General features: G+C 41.6%; 1 protein-coding gene across 2 annotated transcripts in view; it reads right to left on the reverse strand.

Moving 5' to 3' along the window:
- SPRED1 (sprouty related EVH1 domain containing 1) overlaps positions 1–12,926 on the reverse strand; it is a 63,685-nt gene extending 50,759 nt beyond the window's left edge. The window contains exon 1 of one of the 2 annotated variants that reach the window (XM_075503033.1): positions 12,236–12,926. In XM_075503033.1, the coding sequence (XP_075359148.1) occupies positions 12,236–12,267 (32 nt within the window). In that variant the 5' untranslated portion in view covers positions 12,268–12,926. The remainder of the gene's footprint in view (positions 1–12,235) is intronic. The other variant, XM_075503032.1, reaches the window with a different exon arrangement.
- Between the last annotated feature and the right edge of the window lie 9,982 nt (positions 12,927–22,908).

The following is a 22,908-nucleotide window of genomic DNA, read 5'->3' on the forward strand; positions in this document are numbered from 1 at the left end:
ATACCATTTGGGGGAGAGGATATTTAACAAGAAGTTCAGATTTACATCTCTTAAAAACACCCACAGAATTATGGAGATTTGCTTGTGAGTACCCTTTGCTGCATAGTTTTACAAAGGAGCATGAACTTCCAGACCTTCAGAGCTACAGACAGATAAATCCATGCAACCCCAAATAGTATAATTAATACAGAATTCAACTTAATTCTTCTGCATCTTGGAACTTCACTTGGTAGCAGCCTCAACCACCAGACTGGGCAACTGCTGCTGCAAGGCTACGTATTGAAATGAATAAACCACACACAAAACATATTCCTTTGTGAAGGAAATGGTATATAATGGAGCTCAAGAGACTGAATGAAGATGAATGAACAGAAGTTTTACCATTAGGAAAAAACAAACCCTAAAAAAAAAAAAAAAAAAAAGACAAGTAATACATAATCCTCTCTACTTCTGCTGTCAGATATTACAGCAATTTCTGATCATGCTCTCTATGGAAGTTAAAGGCATACAAAATACTACATGAGGCATACAAATACTACCTGGCTATTTAAACCTTGAGAAGTATCAATCTGAGCTTCTTGTGATCTACTGGAATAATGCACAAAGAAAAGGTTAGACCAAGAGAACTTTCCACTTTTTGACCAGCATTGTTATTTCCAAAGGACATATCCCAAAGTCAAACAGAAGCAATTCCTGACAAAATTATTTGCTGAGCTATAGTAAGAACTCATTGCAGAGGAAAGCAAAAATAGTCCTTTGGAGAACACCAGTTTCCAGTGTAAATAAAGACAACAGAAGTTGCATCCTACTGAAAACACGATACAACCAAACTGATTTTCTTAGTTAATAATAAAAGCTTGAACAGCATCTTTCAATTTGACTGTTAAGACTGCATTTCTCAGGAATCAAATATACCATTTTATTATATAGACAAAATAAGGGAATATTTGTCTCAGCCATAGAATACCAAAAATGCAAAAAAATCCCCTCTCACCAAGTACACCCTAGATCATAGATATTAATGCTGTAACTGGGAAATTACAGTTATGCTTTCTCCACTGTAAAACACCTAAGTTAGACAAGAAACAAAAAATGTAAAAACCAGATCCTTTCTACTATAGGATACTATGATGTCTGCACTATCTGATTGTAATTGCCTTGGAAACTGTGAAGCAACCTCAGAAAAGCCGGCCAAAATTACTCTTGCCCTTGAGAAGTGACACTTGTTTCTTCCCCTGACATGTGAAAGTTAATTAGGATAGCTCTTGCAACTTCTCTGCTGAAATGATCTTTTTCTGAAGCACATGGCAAAGATTTGGATCATCACGCCTTATTTGGGATGATATATTGATCAAAGCTCATTGTTTGCACCCTCCAGATGGAAGGAGCATGAGGACCTTAAAGCTTACTTAAAGCTTTTACTTCATCCATTGAGCTTCAGTTGTGGGGATCAGATTTGCCAAAAGATAGAAAAGCCAATCCTATACCTCCCAGTAGCTGCTCAGGCCTAAAAAACCAGCTGACATAACAGATTTGGTTAACTTATTTCCAGTTATTCCACAAGCCTAATCCATACAGTTTGATTTTGTTCATAAAAGCAGCTATACATATAATTGTAGCTCTACTTCAGGAAGATTTGCTCACAAACATAAAAAAAGTTGCATTTTCTGTAGTGGAGAAGTCACTCAACATTGATTTTCAACATTTCTGTAATGTCTCTCCTTTCATTGCTGAAAGGAGGATGAACTTGAAGCCTGTGGGAAGCATTCTGTCGTTCTACAGCAAAGGAAACACATGCTTTTATTTGGGTTATGTTTTTGTTGTCCCAGAGTAGCAAAACCCACACTTCTTGCTAGCATTGCCCAAGGGTAAAACCCTGATATTAAGACCGGTAAGGGTGCTCAGTGGACTGGTCAAAATGTCTCAAAGAGACACTATCCAGTGTCTTATTTTCCAGAGAAGCTTTTCAGGATAAGCTGTATGAAAACACTAATACAGAGAAATGCTCAGAAAAATGCTTTCTAAAATGCTAAAAACAAAACAAAAGCTACAAGGATGGGTGTCTCTAAAAGCCAACACACTTCAAAACACAGAAAGATATGCCACTTTCAGCAGTAAAACCAAACAAATATATATACACAAATAACAAAATAACTAATGCAAGAAAACTACAGTTTTAAAAAGGTACAGGAGAGAAGGAAAGAGAGGAGAACCTGAAAAGCTCCTCTAATTAGACAACTAAGCTTATCAGTTTTACCCTAGTTAACCACAACTTACTGCAGAAGAAGGAAAATAAAAGGCCCCCACAGGAAATTACACTAAACTATAGCATTCTAAATTCATGTCTTGTTCTGGAATAGCTTCCCTGAATAGACCTGTTCTTCATCCAGAATTCAACTAATAGATGAAGAAGAGCTCATGTTTTCTACATTGCTTCAGGGGAATGAATGTGGACATATTCTCCCTTTGCAGGATTTGCAGGCAGCCATAACAGAGAAATGAAAGGTAGTGAACTCCTGCACTGCCAACCTAGGGAGTTCAAAGAAAAACAAAAACTGGTTTTGTATCAGTGACAAACATACAACATGCTTGCACAAGTATCTCCTTTACACTGTGCAGAGCACCCTAAGTATATAACGTAAGATACTTAAAAGCACGTGATAAGGCAACACCACTTCAGCTTCTTCCAAAACCATTTCCAAAAAGTCCTCTTCACCTCCCAAACAACCTGAAAACAGAGAAGTGTCTAATCCCATAACAAGATTCCCTCAGCCTGCCTGTAGCCAAGAGGCTGGGGTGGACGTATGGTCACAGACTCAATATTCAGTGCCCCAGGCAAATGCTTAACCGATTTCTGCAAATCCTCCATTACCTAACCCGCAGTTGTTAACATGCACGATTCTTTTCCATCACCATAGTAACAAAGCACGTACATTTTAAGGTGCATATGGGGGCTCTTCTAGAGGATGTGTCAAGTTGAATACAGCTAAGACAATACAAGATATTTTAAGCTAGACCCGTTCAGTAGAAATACAGAAAGCATGAAAGCACCATGCTAGAGATCATCACAGGACTGTTTAAGCAGTGGTTACACATCCATTAAAAAGTTTTCTGGAGGCTGAAAGAAGTAGAAGATGAAGCAAGATTCAGTCAGGACATTTATGGGGCCTAATGCATAAAAACAGCTGTGTAGTAACAGCCCGATTTTAGACACACTAGCTTCTTCAGGAACCACACAGCAGAACATAGTAAAAAATTTTAAGAACAATACACTTTACCCACCAATTGCCAAAAAAAAAAAAGAAAAAAGGTAAAAAAAGATCTAGTTAGAAAAACATATTTACTGATTAAGAAATTACAAGCAACTGGCATCTTCGTTTCAATGACAGCCACAAGTACTTTGCACTTACATGCCTGAAGTATGACAGTATTCCTGTAGCATACATGAGTGACACCACAAAAACCCAGGCTTAATGGTAACCCATATGTTAGGAGCCTCCACAGCAAATATGCCTGTACATGTCAACAGCCTAACTGGCACTCTGCGACTAGCATGCTAGACGCACATATTCCACAGTGGCATGACTTCTCGTAACAGATGTCATCAGCGCCTTAAGAGAACCAAACCAAAAGCAAGTTCAACATAACAAATTTATTATTCCCTCAAATAACTTCTCATACTACACCAGAGCAAGCTTCCAAATTGGGTGGAAAAAAACCCCAACACCAAAACCCCAACTTTCAGATAAGAATTAAGAAAATCATGCTAGCAGAAAGAATATAAGAAACAGCATGCTACAAGTCTGGATAGAATTACAGCAATATTACCAACAACTAAAATACTCCCACAGTTGAAAGCTGAAGATTAAAGACTAAAACCAGACTAAACTGCAGAAACAAACAAACAAAATAACCCTAACAAACTTGATAGAACATTGCTTTACTTTTCAATATTAGTATTTATAGTATTTTAATGCTTATTAAGATGCAGTCTTCAACTACACAGCACCACCTGTGCGTGATCAGAAGGTGCAGTCCTCCTCTCCGGCACAGGATGAGCAGCAAATGAGGCAAGGGGCTCAAAAAAAGAAAATGGGCGTTTCCTAGTATTGAAGGTTTGTGAGCAGAACCCAGGCAATCTGATTATATTCCTGGGTCTCTCTCATTATCAAAATCATCAAAATTCATACCCCCTGGCCACATGGATTATATTTGCACAAACAATCTCAGTTCTCAAGCCTGAAAATTCTCAGGCATTTCATTTTACAACTTTGCATTCCCTTGGCACGCTCATTATGTACCATTGGTACCAGCAATCATAATTGCTTCTACAGTTTTTTTTCCTTAAAATCTTGCAAAATTAAAGTAAGAGACAGCAACCCCAAAATTTGTTTGCATAACATCAGTAGCACAGATCAGTAGCATTTGAACTACAAGTGGAACTTGTAGTGAGATAGATAATTACCCCTGAAGAGGGCACAGACATACCTATCCTAAGACTACCCTACTAGGAAACTTGAATCTACTCTTGGTCCTAAAGGGAGCAAAGAGCAGTGATTAGCAACAGTAACTAGTGCTAAAAACATACAGGTTTGGTACATAAGGTCAGCCACTTGCGTAGATTAAAAAACCCCCAGGATTTCCCATTTCAAATGTATAGACCTCAATTATAAATCCTGAATTAGCTTCTTTACACCTTTCAAAAACATGTTCCTGTTCAAGGCTCAACATGTATCAGCCTCAATCACAGGCTTCATATTAAGGCATGCTGTACTGCGATCCAGAGTAAGCACGCCATGCACAAAAAGAAATACCTAGGGCACAGAGTCCTTCATCACGTCTGAGAGGCTGAAAAGTTTCTAGGAAGCTACATAAGAATTCTGTACTCCCACCTTCCACTGCCCTTGCTTAATCCTTTCAAAAGGTTAAAGAGAGAGAAATCACTTCTGCCCTTAAGGTCTATACCACTTCACCAAAACAGTTCTGCACAATTTCTGAAAGAAAAAAATCCCAGGCAGGAATCCTCACTGAGAGTTATATTTTACCAATTCTGGGTTTATTTAGGGAAGGCAGTCAGTCTCAGTAACAATTTTTACTAAACCTGACACTAGTTTTCAGTAATTACTTGTTTTATTAATGAAATTCTTGATACTTCTTGTTGCTATGCTTGTTTATTCACAGCATTTGACTTCACTAAAACTGAAATAAATCAGTTTCATTTTTGCTTTGACAAACTTCAGTTAGTGTCGCAACTCATCAGTACAAGTCAAAGAAAAAGGGTAATTGTCAACAGTTGTCAGATCATCTTGGGGAAGACCTATTTATTTGGTACTGTTTTTCTGGAGTTTCTTTTAAGAAAAAAAAAAAAAAAAAAAAAGAGAAGAGGACAACTCTTCCATAGACTTTAATGACGCCTGCTTTCGCAAACCATACAAGCCAAACATCAGCTCACCCAATTTCTTTAGGGGTTCTGAACAGGTAAGTGCTTGACTCGCTGTAGCAGAAGTATGGATTACAAGACTTCCTCACTTAACTAAAATATCACAAACAGCAGTCATCAAAATTTTTAAACACAAGAATGAATACATCGCGGGGAGGGAAAAAAAAAAATCTTTATCACCTCATTTTTAAGATGGTTTAGATATTTCAACACTACATATTTGGGGAATTCTTCTGCAGTGCACACATGAAAAATATTTTCTTCTGAATGGAAGTTTGGTATCAGGCAGCAACGCAGAATGGAGCACAGTAACTGCTGAAGTTTGTATGGCCTATTTTCCCTGTTTGAATTGAAGTATTTACTGTCATATGACTGTGAGTTCTTAGAGAAAAAATGCTTGTGATCTCCTTGCATATATAGATGCATTTATCATCATTATATTGGCACTTTTAAAATTATTATTTATTTTCCCCACCTTATTTGGAGCAATGGGAATTAGGGCCTGCAACTGTGTGTAGCAAGCCAGTTAGTATTTAAGCGGAGCCACATTTATAAACAATTTTAGTACTCAAAGCACTTAAACGCACATTTTTTGTCCCTTAGCATATCTAAAGATTTGTTGGTCTTTTTATTTTTTTTAAATTCTTTTATTGTCATACATAGGAGAAAAACAGTGAATATAAAGCACTGAGTATAAATAAATGAATATATATTCTTTTAACAAACTGATAGTACAGATATCAGCATGAACATTATGTAAAAGATATGCTTGAAAAGATGTGAAAACACATGCACTTAAAATGCCTGCTTACTTCCTACAAGTAAGTGCTGTTCAATACCACCATAATCTTACAGACTGATTCCTATTACAGATATTTTTCAAGTAGGAGAGATACCATGTTTACCCTGGTACCATATACCATAAAATATGTTACCATATGCAACATGATACCACCTCCTGTATGAGGAAAAACCACAGGGAGTAGTGCCAGCCAACAGATTTTACTAGATCATAGTCTAAGCACTAGCAAAAAAAAAAAAAAAAAAAAAAATTCCTCTCTTACAGAGTACAGGAAAAGTAAGCACAACAAAAGCATGTATTACTATTGTATTAAGTCTAGAAACATATGTTAATACAGCATACCAAAAGAGCATCCAGTCCTCTTCCTTCCCTCAAAAAACAAGTATCACTGAAGATTATTTCTGCTGAATACCATGACTGGTTAGAAGACACACCTAACAAAGTATTAGAAAGTATAAAAAATGTTGCAAATATGTTTACATCTTATTGAATTTTATTTTGGAATATTTGTACCACATTATTTGCCAATAATTAAATAAATACTTCACAGCTAGACGTGCTTTCAGAAAGAGGAATTAGTATTTTCAAGGGAGAGAAAGGAGGAACAAATTTTGTATTTTCAGGGACCATTTCATTTCTGTTTACAACCAATTCCAGCCATTCAGTAACTGTGGAAAATGTGCTAGTTAAAATTTGCTTGCTCAAATGTTGTTGCACATTATAACAGAGAGGAAAAAGACAAAGACAGTTCCTTTTTAATATAACCATAAAGAAACTGGGATCCTCAATGACATGGCAACTCCCAGCCATCTTTCAAATCCCTTTAAGGAAAATGCAACATGTTCCAATCGAGAAAGAAGAATAAGAGTGAGCAAGCAGACATTTAAACATTAGAACACCACCATTTAAGACAACATACATTGTAAGGTGTATCATAGTTACTTTTTTTGAATCAGGAGAGTAAAAACCAAAAAAGACAAAAGTATTTTCTTTCTCTCCTTTTTAAACTTGTGTCAATATTCTAAAAAGTATTTTTTTTTCCTGGTGTTTGTCATACCCCATCAAGTTGTCACCAATACATACAATTTCTCCAGATATACATAAGAATGGGTAAATAACAAACAAAAATGCTAGCGTTCAGCCTAAAACCCACCAGGAATGCCCTCAGCTTTAATCCTGTGACTTCCAATCCTGTCAAGATATATTCCTTTCAAGAAACATCTCTACTTTTGAAACATATGCTGACATCCTCACTGCCACTTTAACACTTCAAGAACATTAAATTTTAAATAAACAAACAAGGGAAACATTTGTCATTTTTTAATTTAAATATTATCACTGGCTTCAGTCATGCTGCAACATCCAGAAAGCATTTTTCTGCAATGCCACAGTAATCAAGGAATGTTGCTAAGGTGAACCTTTTTTGGTTTTCTTAAAATAAAATAAAATAGAAAAACAAACAAACAAACAACCCTCCCCCCCCCCGACTCCCAGATTATGTAACATGCAAATTCAGTTTCACCTTCCAAATAGTGTCATGTAACATAAAGCCAAAGAGATAGCAAGAAGCAGTTCATAAGACTGGAAAAGCCTTGCCAGGACTCTATAAAGAACCACTCCCCCAAAAGAAAATATATCAGAATTGCAATGATTTCCTATAATCAATTGGTTTAGAAGATGCTTTCCTTAAAAAAAAATTTCTTACTTTTTACAAATTCCTTACATTAAGGGATGAAGAATTCCGAAGTCTATATATGCCCTAAATAGCAGAAAGAAAATTAGCCTGCTGAAAATTGTTAAAATCCTCCCAGAACTAAGAAAACCAAACTAATTATCTTTACTTTCTCTGATACAACTTCATGCTCATCTTTCAGTATTTGGGCTTGTAATACAAGGAGTTCTGAAGAACAAATAAAGTATAAACAGTATTTTCATAACTACTGAAGGAAGACATGCACATATCAAGTAAGTATTATATTTTAAAAATCTAGTTCAGCTTTACTTTTTCAAAATCAACACTTGAGGATGTTTATAACATCATAATCTAGAGGCTGTTAAGCACACAGCATTAATATACACTCCGTGTTTCTTTAATTTATAATCTCTTGAATTACGTTATCTACGAAAATGATTATAAGATTACCTATATGTAGCAAAACAATTAGCATATGACAGTAAAAAATCTGTAAAAATACAGTATGTAAAATAATCTCTGAATATAAATCAAGAGCACAAGCATTCCCTGAAAAAGCAAGAGGCCACCTGCAAGACAGAGGAAAGTAAACAAGCCAATAAAGCAGTGCTCCTACTTTTCAATAGCAGCAACTCAGACTCCATCTTAAGCCTGTCATCATTCATCCCTACTGAATGGGGACTACATAACGTAACAATTATTCTGTTTTACCTAACACTGAAATTCAGTAGCATTTCTAGACAGCAATAAAATCCACCACCAAAACAGGAATTTGGTACAGTGCTTGCTGACCTGCCTCCTTTGACATTATTACGTTAAGTTGCATGAACAGCGAATCAACCCACAAGTCCACAAATCCTACTAATTCCTTCATTTAAAAACTGATAGTATTTGTGAACACCACACTGTGTTCATGCTGACCACACCAATTGCAAAACACCACTGCGGGAGGGAATATCTGGAGGTATAGAAATACCCTCATTTAACTAATACCTAACTGACAAATACAGTAACATCATTACAAGAACAATGTAAAAATCACCACCAAAGATTCATCTGTGACAATCAGAATTTTATAAGGCTGCCTTCCATATGTTCATGACTGACAAGAAACCTAGTAGTCCTTAATGCAGCTTTTTAATTAATCTTTCCCACCACCACTGAGAATTTAACATTATCAACTGCAGTCAAACTCTAGATACCGCAAATATTTATATCTTACTCCACAAAATGAAGTTTTATAAACAAATAATAATGCTCAATTACCAGAATATTCCCGGTAGCCACAATGACACAAAATGCATTGCAAAGTACCCGTATTCGCCTTTATATGCCAAGAGATTTGTTAATGAATTCAAGGCCATTGATGTAATCAATTGTACTGATAAAATTAAACACAGTGAACTTTTCACATATGATAAATTTCAATTTGTAGATCTGCCCTATTTTCACAAACGGTTTATTTGGAGTTTCAATTATATCTCCCAATCATTTAAGTGACACGCTTGTGCTATGTGCAAAATCAACCAAAGAGGAACGACGACTCTAGCCTCGCCAAAAATGCTGTCAAAAAAAGCAAATGAAACCGAGAAGAGAAATATTTTTCTTATTTTTCTTCTGATACTGTAATAACCAAAGTAAAAAAAAAAAAAAATCTATTCTTTGAGAAAAAGCACTATTTATAGTGCTTTTAGCTCTGTAACATTTAGCTCTATACATTTAGCTCTATAACAACACTGAATTAACTCAAACCAAATACTGTATGTGAGCCTTCCTTTCTCATTTTAAGTAAAGATTAGTAATCTTTCAGGTGCTCTCTTAGGTTGCACGAACAACAACGCCTCCTCCACTCCACAAATGTATAATTAAGGATCACCTTAGCGTAATTTGTTAAGATAATTAAATAGTGTATTCATGAGCAGTGAACATCACCATTTTAACACTGGCAACCACAAAACAGTTACATCAAACAAATACGTTGTCTGCTTCAGGGATCCTTCATCACTAAGTTTCATTCGATTTTATTTTTTGGAAGATTTCAAAATATTTAAAATCAAAGTTAATACACTGACCTCTAAACAGTTTCTGCCATATTAAAAACATTTATCTGTTATTCTGATATTTCAGAGGTCTCTTCAGCCATGGCACAGGTTAAGGAGAAATGATGATAGCTAATCTGCCATAAAATTCTCAAAGTAAAGAGAAAAAAATTAACTGCATCGCTGATTTCTACCAATTTAGTTGTCTTCACTGTTACCCGAATTTTATAATAGGCAACATTTTCAGATGTCTCATTAGGTATGACCGACTTCCTTCTACACTATGTTGATATCTTGCAATGTAAAACAGTATTGTTCAATAAAATGTAAATTACCCCAAATGGATTAACATACTGTCTTGAAAACACGTTCATAAGAATGAATTTGATTTTCAGTATCTTATTTTTGAGTCAGTATTTCTGGAGGGGAAAATATTTCAACGTTTTCTGAATAAAACTCTTCCCTGCTTAAATGTTAGACGGTACAGCGAGAAGGTATTCCTGAACTAATGCTCCTTTATAGGAAAAGGACAAACAGAAACCATAAAAACAACTCCCTCCCCACCATCTTTACAGTAACTTCCCATGCTCGCAGCCATAAGACCTCTTTCTGCTGCCCTCTCCGATAAACCTGCCGGCCTGCCTCTCCCTTCCCTTGCAGGTCTGATCTGCGAGGCTGCTGAATGCAGACACTGTACTGCACTGTGAATGGACAGCCAGGTATTTTATGAATGGAGCGGATCACGTGCTCCCAGCACCTCCCCGAGCTGATATTTCCCACATAACTGTGTCAACAAGCAGCGAACAGCACATATTAATACAGCAGGTCCTGGAGACTTTCCTCCGCCAGCCGCTGGCTGCAGGCTGCTCCTTAGCACAGGAGCAGCAGCTCTGGGCACTCTGCAGGGCAGGTCTGCCGCAGGTCAGCGGTGATGACAGCAATTTTTTTTTTGTTATTTTTTTTTTTTATGAATGGAGATTGTGGTATGCAAATGAGAGCGATTCACAAAAAAGGAAACATGGCGGCGGCCCCAGCGCCCGGCCCCGCGGGCGCCGCAGCGGCTCCCGCCCGGCCCGGCCCGCTCCGCGCAGCGCTCAGCGCCGCGGCCGGCAGCGCGGAGCTCCGCCGGCTCCGCTCCCCTGCGGGGCTCCGCCGCCCTTCGGGGCTCCGCTCCCCTGCGGGGCTCCGCCGGCGCTGCTCCTCGGGGGCCAAAACCGTATTTCGGGGAGCGCACGGGAAGGTGCGCAGGCTTCGCTCAGGGGAAGGCAGCGAACTGGGAAATCGGCCTTTCCTGCCGGCGGAGAGCCGTCCGCTCCCCGTCAGCCGGGCTCTCCATCCACCCACCGCTACCTGCCAATACAATGGGCGCAGCGCTCCCTCCCCATCGCCATGGCCGCGGCCGGCACCCGCATCATTCATAAAATCAGCCTGAGCAAATACCGACATGGCACATCGTAAGGCTACAGGTCGGGGACTGTAGCCATCAACCTCAAACTTCCCGATAATATTAGAAGTTTCAAACTACTTTCTATTTGTCTTTCAATGCCATAAAGAAGTCGGATGTTTTCTGACAAATATTTATCTCCGCTGACCCAAAACGTGTTTCAAAGACAGACTGTGCGCCGGGGGATACAGCCGCACAGACACACATTCTCCTCTGGATTTCCTCCAAACCAGTCACATTAAAAATATTAAGAGATCCTCGAACTGTCCCCTTCCTCTTTAAAAAAAAAAAAGTCCCAAGTGCTCATTAAAAGGGGGGGGGGGGGGGGGGGAAGGCTTTAGGGTAGGTTTAAGCTGTATTTACACTGACTGACTCATCCAATTAAAATTCAGGAGCAGTTTCCTGCAGGATGAAGCTCCCACACACTAGTTTCCATGTGAAATATCTACAAGTAATAGGATATTATCAGAGGTGGTACGTGCCGATACCTCTCTGGGCATTGAAAGCCCATCCTCCCCCTCCAAGACACCATCGCTACCTGCACCGTTTTCTACCGGGCTTTAATTAAACCACGCTTTTCTGGCCGCTGGCTCGCAGCCCTGCTAAACCAAGCTCCTTCACAAAGAGGCAGCTTCTGGGCTTCCATGTACGCGAGCAGAAATGCGCAGTACGCGCACGGGGAGGCCAGGACACGTACGTGCGCGGGCAGAAGCCCCGCGGGGCGCGGAGCCGGGGGGACGCGCCGAGCCCCAGCCCCAGCCCGATCGCGGGGCGGAGGGCAAAACCGCCGCCGCGGCGAGGGGGAACGGCCGCTTACTCGTTGTTAGAAGTCGCCGTCTCTTCGCTCATTTTCTCCTCACCGCGATCCGACCGGGAGACGGAGCAGCACCGACGCAGCCAGGGCGCAGCCAGAACTCACCAGAAACTTCACCATTGTTACCCCCCCGGTCCGCCGCCCCCGGCCAGGGCACGGGCAGTGTTTTGAAGTGAGGGAGAGGGAGGGGAGAAGGGGGGCGGGGGGCAGAGCGATCTTTATCCTGGAAACACGAAATCCTGTTGTCCGGCGCTGGAGCGTATTTCCCCCTGTCTTTAGAGATGATGATGACGATGATGAAGGTAGTGGTGGAAACAGCAGCAACAACCACGGATCTTCTGCTCTTGCTCCCAGTTAAAGGGGAACGGAGTGGTGGAGACAAGGGAGGGCTCCCCGCCGCAAAAAGCTGCACCGCACCGTCCTCCCGCTGCAGCTCATCTCCCGCTGCAGCCGCCTTCGCTGCTGCCCTCCTCCTCCTCCTGCTGCTGCTGCTCGGCCGCCTCCCTGCCCGCCCGCCTCCCGCGCCCAGCCGGGGCAGGCGGCGGCGGCGGCAGAAATTCCTCCAGACACCGGGGCCGCCACAGGCCGGGGCAGGCGGGGGAGGGGGAAAGGGGGGCAGAGCCGCTCGGCTGGGCTCTCCCACCCCCTCCAAAGCGACGCCGAGCACTGCGGAGGGAGGACGAGCCGGCCCCAAGGAGAAGGCTGGTGACGGGGGGAGGGAGGCGTTTTAAACCAGCCTGGGGGTGGGAAGGGGGGGGACGGAGGAGAGAGAGGATGCGTCACGGCTGTTTGTGTGAGGAGAGGAGCGGGGAGGGAGGGGAAGAGGAGCTGCCAGGGCGAGAGAGGAGCCCCCGGCCGCAGGACGAGGGGGAGAGGAGGGAGAAAGCCCGCGGGGAAGTTCAGCGACAGCGCTCCCTCCCCGGCTGCAACTCCATTAGCGGCCGCCGCCTCGGCTCCTCGCCGCCGCCTCCGCCGCCTCCTCACAGGAAAACTGGGCGGAAGCGTTGACTTCAAGCTCCTTCCGCCGCCACAGCTTGATCCAAAATAACCACGGGGGAAAGGGAGGAGGGAGAAGAGGGAAGAGCGAGGGGAAGAAAGTAATCCCCTTGACCCGGCGCCCGCCGCTGGACGGGCCCGCGGCGCCCGGCGCCCGCCCTGCGCTCGAGTTTCCTGAAAGTAGTTCCCTGCCCCCGGCGCTGCCTCACGCGCCTGCTGAGGAGCCGCCGCCGCCGCACACGCACGCACGGCGCCGCGGAGGGATACGCGAGCTGCCCCGGCGTCGCCCTCCGTCCTGCTCCGCCGGCGCGGGCAGGGGCTCGGGCTCGCGGGGCGCCGCGGTGGCCGCTCCCGCCCTCGGCCCCACCGGCCCCGGCCCCGGGCGAGGGCGCAACGCCAGCGCGGCCGGCGGCCCCTGCTCGGCGCGGGGCTGCGCAGACCCCCGGGGCCGCCGCCGTGAGGCGGGGCGGGCAGCACGGGGTGTGGCGGGAGCGGGCCGCTGGCGGAGAGGGGGCCCGGCCCGGCGGCGGCCTGCAGCGGCCGGGGGGCTCTGGCGGGCGCGGCAGAGCGCCGGCGGGCCTCCGCCTGCGGGATGGGTTTCCACTCTTCTACTTTTTTAAGCCGAAGAGAATGTAAGCGCTAAGTGTGCGGCAGCCGCTGGGGAGTGCGGGGAGCTGGTGAAGCGGGACCGGCGGTGTCCTGTTCCCGATAGCTGGCACCGGTATCTCCTTCGTTACAGCCCGCCGTTAGCCTCCGTCTTCAACAGAAATGCGCCGGTAAAGAGGGTGGACTGGCGAGGCAAGAAGCGCGGTCACGTTAACCTGGATCTGCTCTTCTTCAGGCGATGCCATGTGGGGCTGTCACCGCTGTACCACCTCCGAAGGCGTGGTGCACGGCTCACCTTCTCCCTTTGAAAGGGGAGCCCTTTTGTAATTAGTTCCTTTACTCTCTAAATCGGGGAGCGGTTCTAAGCGGGTGATGGCACAGGAGGGTGTCTGAAACCCTGACTTGGCCTCTCTTTCTAAACGCACGCTGAAATGGAGGCATTTGTAGTTGATACAGGTAAGCAGTGAAATCAAGATGCAGCAGCAACTGAACCCAAATCCCTTTTCAGGAACTTAACATGGTAAACGTGCTGCTTGATCGGATGGAAAAGCGGAGCAGTGCTGCAAGCCCTGAGGACGCAAAAATCATGAGTCAGACCATCAAGTAAATTAGATTATAATAAAAGATTATATTGTGGTTTTGTCTGCCGGTTGGATTTTGATTTCTTCCTGCCTAGTCTTTGTATGCATGCTTGCCAACTGGTACATCTTATTGTCTGAAATTTATGGAGTAAAATATTGTGGTGCTACTGTAAGAGACATCACTTCCCTGATGCACATTCGTTATCCCCGGCTTCTTGGGTACTTCCTCACTTTTTCACAGCTGCTCTCCAAGAGCCTTCTCTGTCAACTAATGCCATTTCAGTTCTTTCTGTAACTGCAGGATTTCTTCCCAACTCTGGTGGTGTCATAGGAGCAGCGATGAGCTGTTCTCTCCTCTTCCTGTTGGAAAAAGATGGGGCGAGCTCCCTTGGCGATAATAACGTGTCCGATTCCCACACTACCATTGGTCGGCTGCTTTTCCCAAGGAAGGGTGAGACTGGAACATGGGAAATGGGGAGAAGGAGATTTCACCGTTTCAAGGGAACCTGGAGTGCCTCACGTCATCGTAGGCCAGACTACAAACTTGCAGCATCTGTTTGAATGCACAGAAACAGGGCAGTATTGCATTTATCAAGGGTGTTTGTTAAGGAAATTCTTCCTTTTCACCTAAGGTTCGAAGTACAATTTGCCTATGGGTCTCAATGATGTCCAAAGATTTTTCTTGAAGACTTTTCCTTTTTCTGTGTGATTGAAAACTGTAAGAAAATGTTGCAGTGAGGAAAAAGCATGTACAGTTTCAGTCAGGTTTTTATTTTGAGGGGTGGTTAGTTAAAGCATTTTAAACCTAAGTTTATTTTTACCTTATAGCAGGCAAGAAAAGGCGCGTTTTGTTTCTAGATCGTTTATGTTCGTTGCAGTATTCCTAGGGATCGAAATTCTGTGTTTCTATAAGAGGGTTCTACCATAAGCATAATGGAAAAATTATAGTAAACTACTGTCACGCGCGCTCTGATAAAGGGCCTATAACACATGTTCCAAGCAGCACACATCTCAAACCTGCCGTAATAATGCTTGCTTCCTTATCTGGGAGGCTTTTGGAGCAAAATTTCCAATTGTTTTGTAAAAACATTTTTTTTTTCCTAAAAGAGTACACTCAAAAATGGATCAATTATTCATGGCACAACCTCATCCAAATACTAAAAATACATTACAAACCCATTTTTGTACAATTTTACAAGACACATGAATCAAATTGAGTATTGGATGGGACCCTCCTCAAGTGTTTTGAAACTCAGCTATGGGGCCATAGTAGTATTCTACTTGGCAATGAGAATTCTTTCAGAGAACTTTGTGACTGGCAGATAATGTGACTTCCTGCTAATTTAATTCTCATTTTCTACTGGCTTCAAAGTTGAAATATTTAACATTCTGTAAGCTAATGGTTTTATTAAGATAATTTGATTAATATGATCCTGTACAAGAATGCTGAAGAATCAGCATTGATCAGCTCAGTTTGTCAGATGGTGGTATAGCTGTATTGAGATGCACCTGAAGAAAGAGACATGTTGATGACAAGAAAGAGCATTAATCTGGGGTTTTATTTCAAATTCCTTAAATATATTTAGGGAAAAAGTGATTTTCATCATGGCAATTCAATAAAATGAACTGTTTTATAATATACCACAAATAATTTCAAATCATTTCAGTCTCCTTAAGGTTTTTGTGTCTTTATTAAGAATAAAACGTGTATTCAGTTGTCAACTGAAAATGTGAAACTCATCCTGCGACTTTTCGTTGTCTGTGTGGAGGGGGTAAGGGGGAAGGGCCCACCGCTTCTTCACCTGCGGTGGGTCTTCAACTCCTGCAAGCAGTCTCGCGCTGCGGTATGTGTAGCGGAGGTCTTGCAAGCAGTTTCTGTCCCTTCACCTGAATATCATAAAGAGAACAGAAAATCTGCACTGGTCTGTGTCTTGATTTTGAAATCCTGTTTGTTTACCTCTGCCCAGGTTGGAAAGATCAGAGAACACATTGGCGTCCTTTTGCTGAGCAGCAGTTGGTTTCAGGGCCTCGCAGGTTCATTTTTTGGAGCAGAAATAAGTGATCAGGTGTTTTCAATGTAAATGGCTTATTTCAGAAGTATGTGTGAGCGCTGCCTGTGCAAACAAGGCAGAAGCAGGCTAGGCACGGGTGACACCATTCAGAAACCTCAGACAAATGGCCACTTCATGTCCCAAGCACCACATGTTTTGGGGTCTTGTCTTCATACATTCTGTGCCTCTTTGCTTTCCGATGTTCCAGACTGTACAATTTAAATATCCTGAGTTGAAATCTGGCCTTCCTGTATATGACCTGGAAAAGATAACTCTAAAAATGAAAGCTTCTAGTACTTTTCACTAGAGCTTCTGAGGTGTACTCACTCTTTGGTGTAGGTACAGGGATGGCTTAGCTAGAGACAAGATATGCCCACTATGGGATGGGACAAATGTGGTTTAAAATTATGATTTTTTTACATTGCTTTTGATGTTTTCCTACATTCAATGCCTACTTTAGTTGCACTTTACAAAAACTAATTTATACCTCAATGCCATTGCTCCGCGGTAACATTTTGGTAGCTGTGGACCTCTGAGGTGCAAGTATTCTCTGGCTTTGCTTCCAGAGACTCTTTTAAATGAGAAATGGGGAGGCAACAGTTACTGCTAAAGGAAAATGAAGGCAATGTATGTAGTTAGGAAGGCATGTAACATACAAGGAGAAATCTATGTAAGCAAAATAATAATCTGTATTCTGAATTTCTGTATTTTTGTAATCTTCACACAGGTATGCATCCCAAACTCATCAGTGTTTGTCCTTCTGTGACTAACACTAGTCTTAAAAATGCTCAGTTAACCAGGAGTAATTAAGATCGGGCAGCAGTCTGCTCTATGTTACAAAACATATTTCTTTTACTAAGTGGGACTAAAGCATTTCTCATATACTACTACTGAATGTAGAGCCAGCGTACATTTGGCCCAATACGCTTATTCACCATTCCTTGAAATGGTTCCGTGTGTGTCTGTGAATGTCTCTGATGAAAGAGGTGGTCAGGAGTGGCCGTGGAGTGTAGCAGGACTCTTGAGTTTGCGGCAGAAGAATTATATATAGAAGATGTATTAGGGGGGTTAGGTTGCATAATTCTGATCGGCATGGCATTCACATCTTAAAATCCATAATAGGATCAGTGGAAGTTAAGTAATGCCATCCAGATTAGTCGGTCAGTGCAGAACTTAAGTGAGCAATTCTTAGTTGAGGTTTTAACTCCTAAATATGAAAGTTTTGAACTCTACCTCCATGAAACACAGTGATGCCTATATTCGTACGCACACGCTAATGATAAATTTGCAAAAAATGGAGGTCAGATGGACATTCTGCCATTTTGAGGAAAATTATTAGAGGTCATTTGGGAATTTCTTCTGTAATAGCTTTCATTCAGAATCCTAGCGCGAGTTGAACACTGGGTGGTCATTACATGCATCTTAATAAGGATTTAGCTAAACTGAGCTGATTAAATCTATATTAGTATTTCAGCAAAGTCAGATTTTGTTAAGTTCTAACCAAGAATCCTGTTATATTATACAGGATAAAAAAGTTGTTTGTTCTACTTGACGCTACTGTCTCAAAAAACGTTTTCCAGCAAGATACAAAACCATGCTAGAGTCAAATCCATATCAATTCCAATGTATTTGAGATGGATCTAACTCATCAGAATATCAGAGTTCCGTAAATTATTCCAGTTACTGATTTGCAATAACCTAGAACTATTTATACTAGATAGAAAAATGCTAGCAATTGCTGCTACGTGTTGGAAAAATGGAGACCCAGGTGGGAGGATGGGGGGGACATCTTGTGTGTTTTCAAATGTATGAGCTGTTGTACCTTTGATGTGGCTGATGTGGCTCATGTGCACAGCAGTCGCAGGGGTGATCTGTGGTATCAGTTGTTCAGTAACTTTATTCTGTCCTTTTTGAGCATGGCTACAGGGTGTTTTGGGATAAGCTTATGTTCGGGGTTTGTGGTACCTTATATACCTTAAGGTATGGCCAGCTAGGGCAGCATTGCCGCTGAAAGGAGCAGCCTCACCTTCCTCCTACTCTGCTCCCTTCCCTATCTTGCACCTTAGGTGGCCCAGATACTTGTGTGTTGAGCAATGAACTGCACTGGGAAATTCACCCGGTGTGGGAAATAAAAAATGATTAGTTTTTCAGTATTTCCAGTTAACCATGCAACTAGATGAACACCCATGCTTGCCCAAGAATGGATAACAAGGAGGGGGGAGCAAGAAAATGGCGGCAACGCAAAACTGCTCTGCAAAACTGCAAGAAAATGGTGGCAGCACTGCTTTTTATGGAGGCAGTGGTCATTTGTGCCAACCTAAAGTGTGGCTTGGTAAAATACCGCAAAATTTGGGTAAATAAAAGGAAGAAAACAGACAATATAAGTACACTGAAAATGACTACAATCTCATTTGTTTGCTAATGGTTCTGTTAAGTAAATATTCTGTGAAAAAGATGCAACAATCTTATTTAGAATCTCATTCTAAATTTCATATAATCTTTCATGTGTTTCTTTTTTTGGACTTTTTGGCCCATTATTATCAATAGTCACCTAGAAAACCAGGCCCCAGTATCCTCCAAAGGGAAAGTCCCAAATATATTCAGAAATTACAGTGGTGCCTGCTGGCCAGCAACTGGGGACAGATTCGTTGCAGTCACGTCAGTCTATATAAAATAGGAACCGGAGACACGTTTCTGTGCCATATGCAGAAATGTGTTGTCTAGGGGAAACTGGTCTAATGCGCCGAACACAGAATGACCCGTCAGCAGTTCTGGTTCTCCTCCCAGCCCTGCCACCCCTCTGTTGTGCGATCTTTGGCAATTCATTTAAAAATCTGCGGGGTATGGCACGATTGAACAAGAGCTTGCAATGTAGTTGAAGAGATTTCAGCTGAGAGGCTGTGGTCAGTTGTATGCAGACTTTTAATTCATTTCAGGGCACAGCTGGGAGATTAGTTTCAACCTACCACTGCAGGGAGTTAAAGCAAACCTGTTTCTTTTGCAGTAAAATGAACAAGGAGCATTTACACAACCATTTAATATGTTCAGCCATGAGGAAGTAGGTTCCTACATCACTCGGCTTCCATGGGAGGACAATTCTTACTCTACCCTGATTTCTCTCACTTCTAGAAAAGAGAATGGAAATATCTGCCATATTTTCAAAGGTGCTTCAGAGATTCAAAAGGATACATAACTCTCTCAAGCTTTTCCGTTCCATTAGAAGCAGAAAAGGATCAGAAATGGATATGCAAGGTCTGAATGGAGCGTTAGCTGAAGCGCAAGTGAATGTTGCACGTAGTCTGCGCTTTAGAAAACAGGCTGCGCAGTACCGGGATTGCAAAGAGAGAACTTGCCTTGCACCACTTCAGGCACCCAGTTATTCCAATATCTTCTTCCACCATGCTTATTATTGCCATTGTATTGAAATTGTTTAATGTGAAAGAATGGTAAAATCTCAGACTCTCTGCGTTGTGCTTGTTTCTTTTCCTACAAATGGACTTGTGCCGCTAACCAGTGTGACAACTAAGCTGTGTGTGCCATTATTTCTGGGAGCCACACAGAGTTGTGCTAAATTAACTAATAGCATGATTATACCATCAAGCAAATTCAATTAAATTGTTATACGTGCATGCTGCCTCTTGTAGAAAAGCTTTAACTCAGGGAAGGAGAGCAAAAATTTAAAACAGCAATATAAACTAATTTTAAAATCAAGCATCCAGTATAGAAGGTTTTTTGGTATTTATACTGCATGTTTCCATTCCTCCTTCTTTACTACAAAGCAAATTCATCCTTATATTTAAAAAATTACTGTCTTTCTTCTTAAGTAATGGAGATTATGAATATTATTTTAGAATTGTAGCGTACTTCAGATCTGGGCTATTTTTAATTCCAATTGCCTAAGAGATTTTTCTTTTGCCCGAGAAGGTCTTGAAGGAAAAAGTCCTCTTGCTTACTTCTCCAATTCAAGCTCATCATGTGTAATCCTAGGAACTCGCTGCTTCTAGTTATCAGCACTCGGACTAGGATGTATCTCTGGTTTAGTGACTAGCTTAGTCCAGACACCCAACTTTTAGACGGCTAAACGAACCCTACTTACGAGCGCTTTCTATACTTTAAAAAATGATCAGTCTAGCAAATTAGTATAATACTCTAGGGTCTCTCAGATCCTGAATTGCTCTGATGTCTCTCAGCTGAGAAATAAAACAAGGTCCTGATTAGCAGTGTTTATTAAAAGCCCCGTGGCACTTTTTGCCCGAGCTGACTATAGATGGGTAATCACATCCATGGTTACATAACGAAGATAAACATTTCACGGCATTATAAACTCTCCTGCTGTGAAGCATAAGCCACCCACCAACTGCCTGATTTTAGGAAGAACCCTCTCTATTACATAAGTGTTCAGTATGGGGGTTTCTTGCACCTGCCTCTGAAGCATCTGGTACTTGTCACCTTCAAAAACAGGATTCGAGACTCGATGGACAACTAATCTGAGCCAATCTGGCAATTTTTATGTAACCGAAGGCTCTTTGTGACAGGAGGACGTGTCATAGTTCTCGCTGATGTATCTGCCGAGTTCCCAGGGCTATTTAAAATGTGTATTGTATGTTCTTCCTTAAAAGTTCATTTTTAAGCTGCTCGATACAAGGTAATGTTGTAGGAATCGCTATACAAATGTGCAAACGAGTGGGACTGTATTCATATGTGTGATTGTGGGTGACTTTTAAGTACATTTCTGTTCATGAAGAAGGAATGAATTGCTAGCAGAGAAAGTGGGAGTACTATTACATAAGTTGGAGCTATCCAGGATATCTTTAACTCATTCTCATATGCTTTGTGCATTTTTCCTTTCTTCGCAGAAAGGGCAGAACAGGTGTAACTATTTAACATGGGCTGTATCTCACCCTAGATTCAACTCCTCCCTACAGTGTTTAGCTGGTGTGGGCTCCTGATTGCTCTCACAAGCAGATGACACAAATGCTACCAGAATGCTTGTGAAAGAATTTACACAAGAGATCTGTATCAGGGGATTTTATCATTTATAGGAAGAAAAATTTTAGATACCTTCTACTGAAGTAACATCTTTGATTTCGAAGCAATCTTCAAATCCTAGGCAGGAAACCTGTTATTTTTCATGAGAATGTCTTAGGCTCTGGGATGGTAAATGGTCATGTTTAAATCAAAGTATTTTCTTTCCAGCCCATTTTTAAACCTCACTGATGTTTCTGAGAATTAAGCACATGCATAAAGCTGAGCACATTCTTGACAGCTTTGCGGCTTTAGGATAGTGTAATTTGCTGCCTGTATTAAAACACTCTAAGCATTTCCTAAACAAAAGTCTCGTAGTGCACAGCAGCACAGTGAAACATTTTATTGTGGGACATTAACAATACCATATCTAATTGAAACATAATGCTCTTTAAATACAAAATTGGCAGCATTAGGTGCTGTATACATGTTCCTTGGTGATGATACTTAATATTTTAAACATCAGATTAATCTGAAGCTCTCCAACCAATAGACTTTGTGAAAAGCTCTCCAAACATTTTCATCCATCGCTGTGGGTTCCAAATGTATCGGCTCTTTGTCTTTTTCCTGGTTGCACTGATTGCAACTGTCACTGAGTCACACAGCTTGCTTTGGGCCTGCAGCCAAGCTGATTACAACAACAACTTGTGAACCATAAAAAGGTAGTCTCAGATCTCAACGAGAGCTGAATTATAAAGAAAAAGGACACGCTAAATCCATCTGAAAAAGAGTGGACTCAGAAAGTGTTTTTGCATCGTTCTCACTACTTTCTGAAGAAAGAAATCAGTTATCAATGGTGAAATTAATTCTTTTGAGACATCACAGGCAGCTACAAAAGAAAAAGATGTTGAAGCTGTCTGTAGTCGATCAGATGTTAAGGCAGTACCTGTTAGCGCAGAGATCACGAACACACAGGTTTAGGGGCAAATGCGCCAAAATAATTTCTTAGTTACTTTCAGTGTATTTCAGTGTTACTTATATCTCCGTAAAATGACTGCTCACCAGCTGTCTAGGAATATTTGACATCTCCAGGGTGTAAACAATAAAACTAACAAATTTCTTTGTACAGTAACATTTACATGGGTGATCTTTATAAAATGGATGGTAAACATACCACGTGGGAAAGAACTAAGCTGTTGTCTTTTGGGGGGCCCTGGAAAGCACTATTATTAAAAATAGTATCACAGCCTTTTTGAATGACTGACTAAAAAGTTTTCTTCCTATCTTCCACAGCACAGCATGGCTCACATAAATCATTTGAGGAAAAAAATACTTGAGTTCCCAATGTTTTAACCCATATACTTTAATTGCATGAATTCAATGGGGGTTGGGTATATAAATAACTTTTAAAGGTTTCAGTCCATCTGGTGAAACACCACTTCAATTTAAAAATGAAGTTTTGCATTAGATAAGCTAA

This window comes from Mycteria americana, chromosome 5, assembly GCF_035582795.1.
Source record: "Mycteria americana isolate JAX WOST 10 ecotype Jacksonville Zoo and Gardens chromosome 5, USCA_MyAme_1.0, whole genome shotgun sequence".
NCBI classification, from domain to species: domain Eukaryota; kingdom Metazoa; phylum Chordata; class Aves; order Ciconiiformes; family Ciconiidae; genus Mycteria; species Mycteria americana.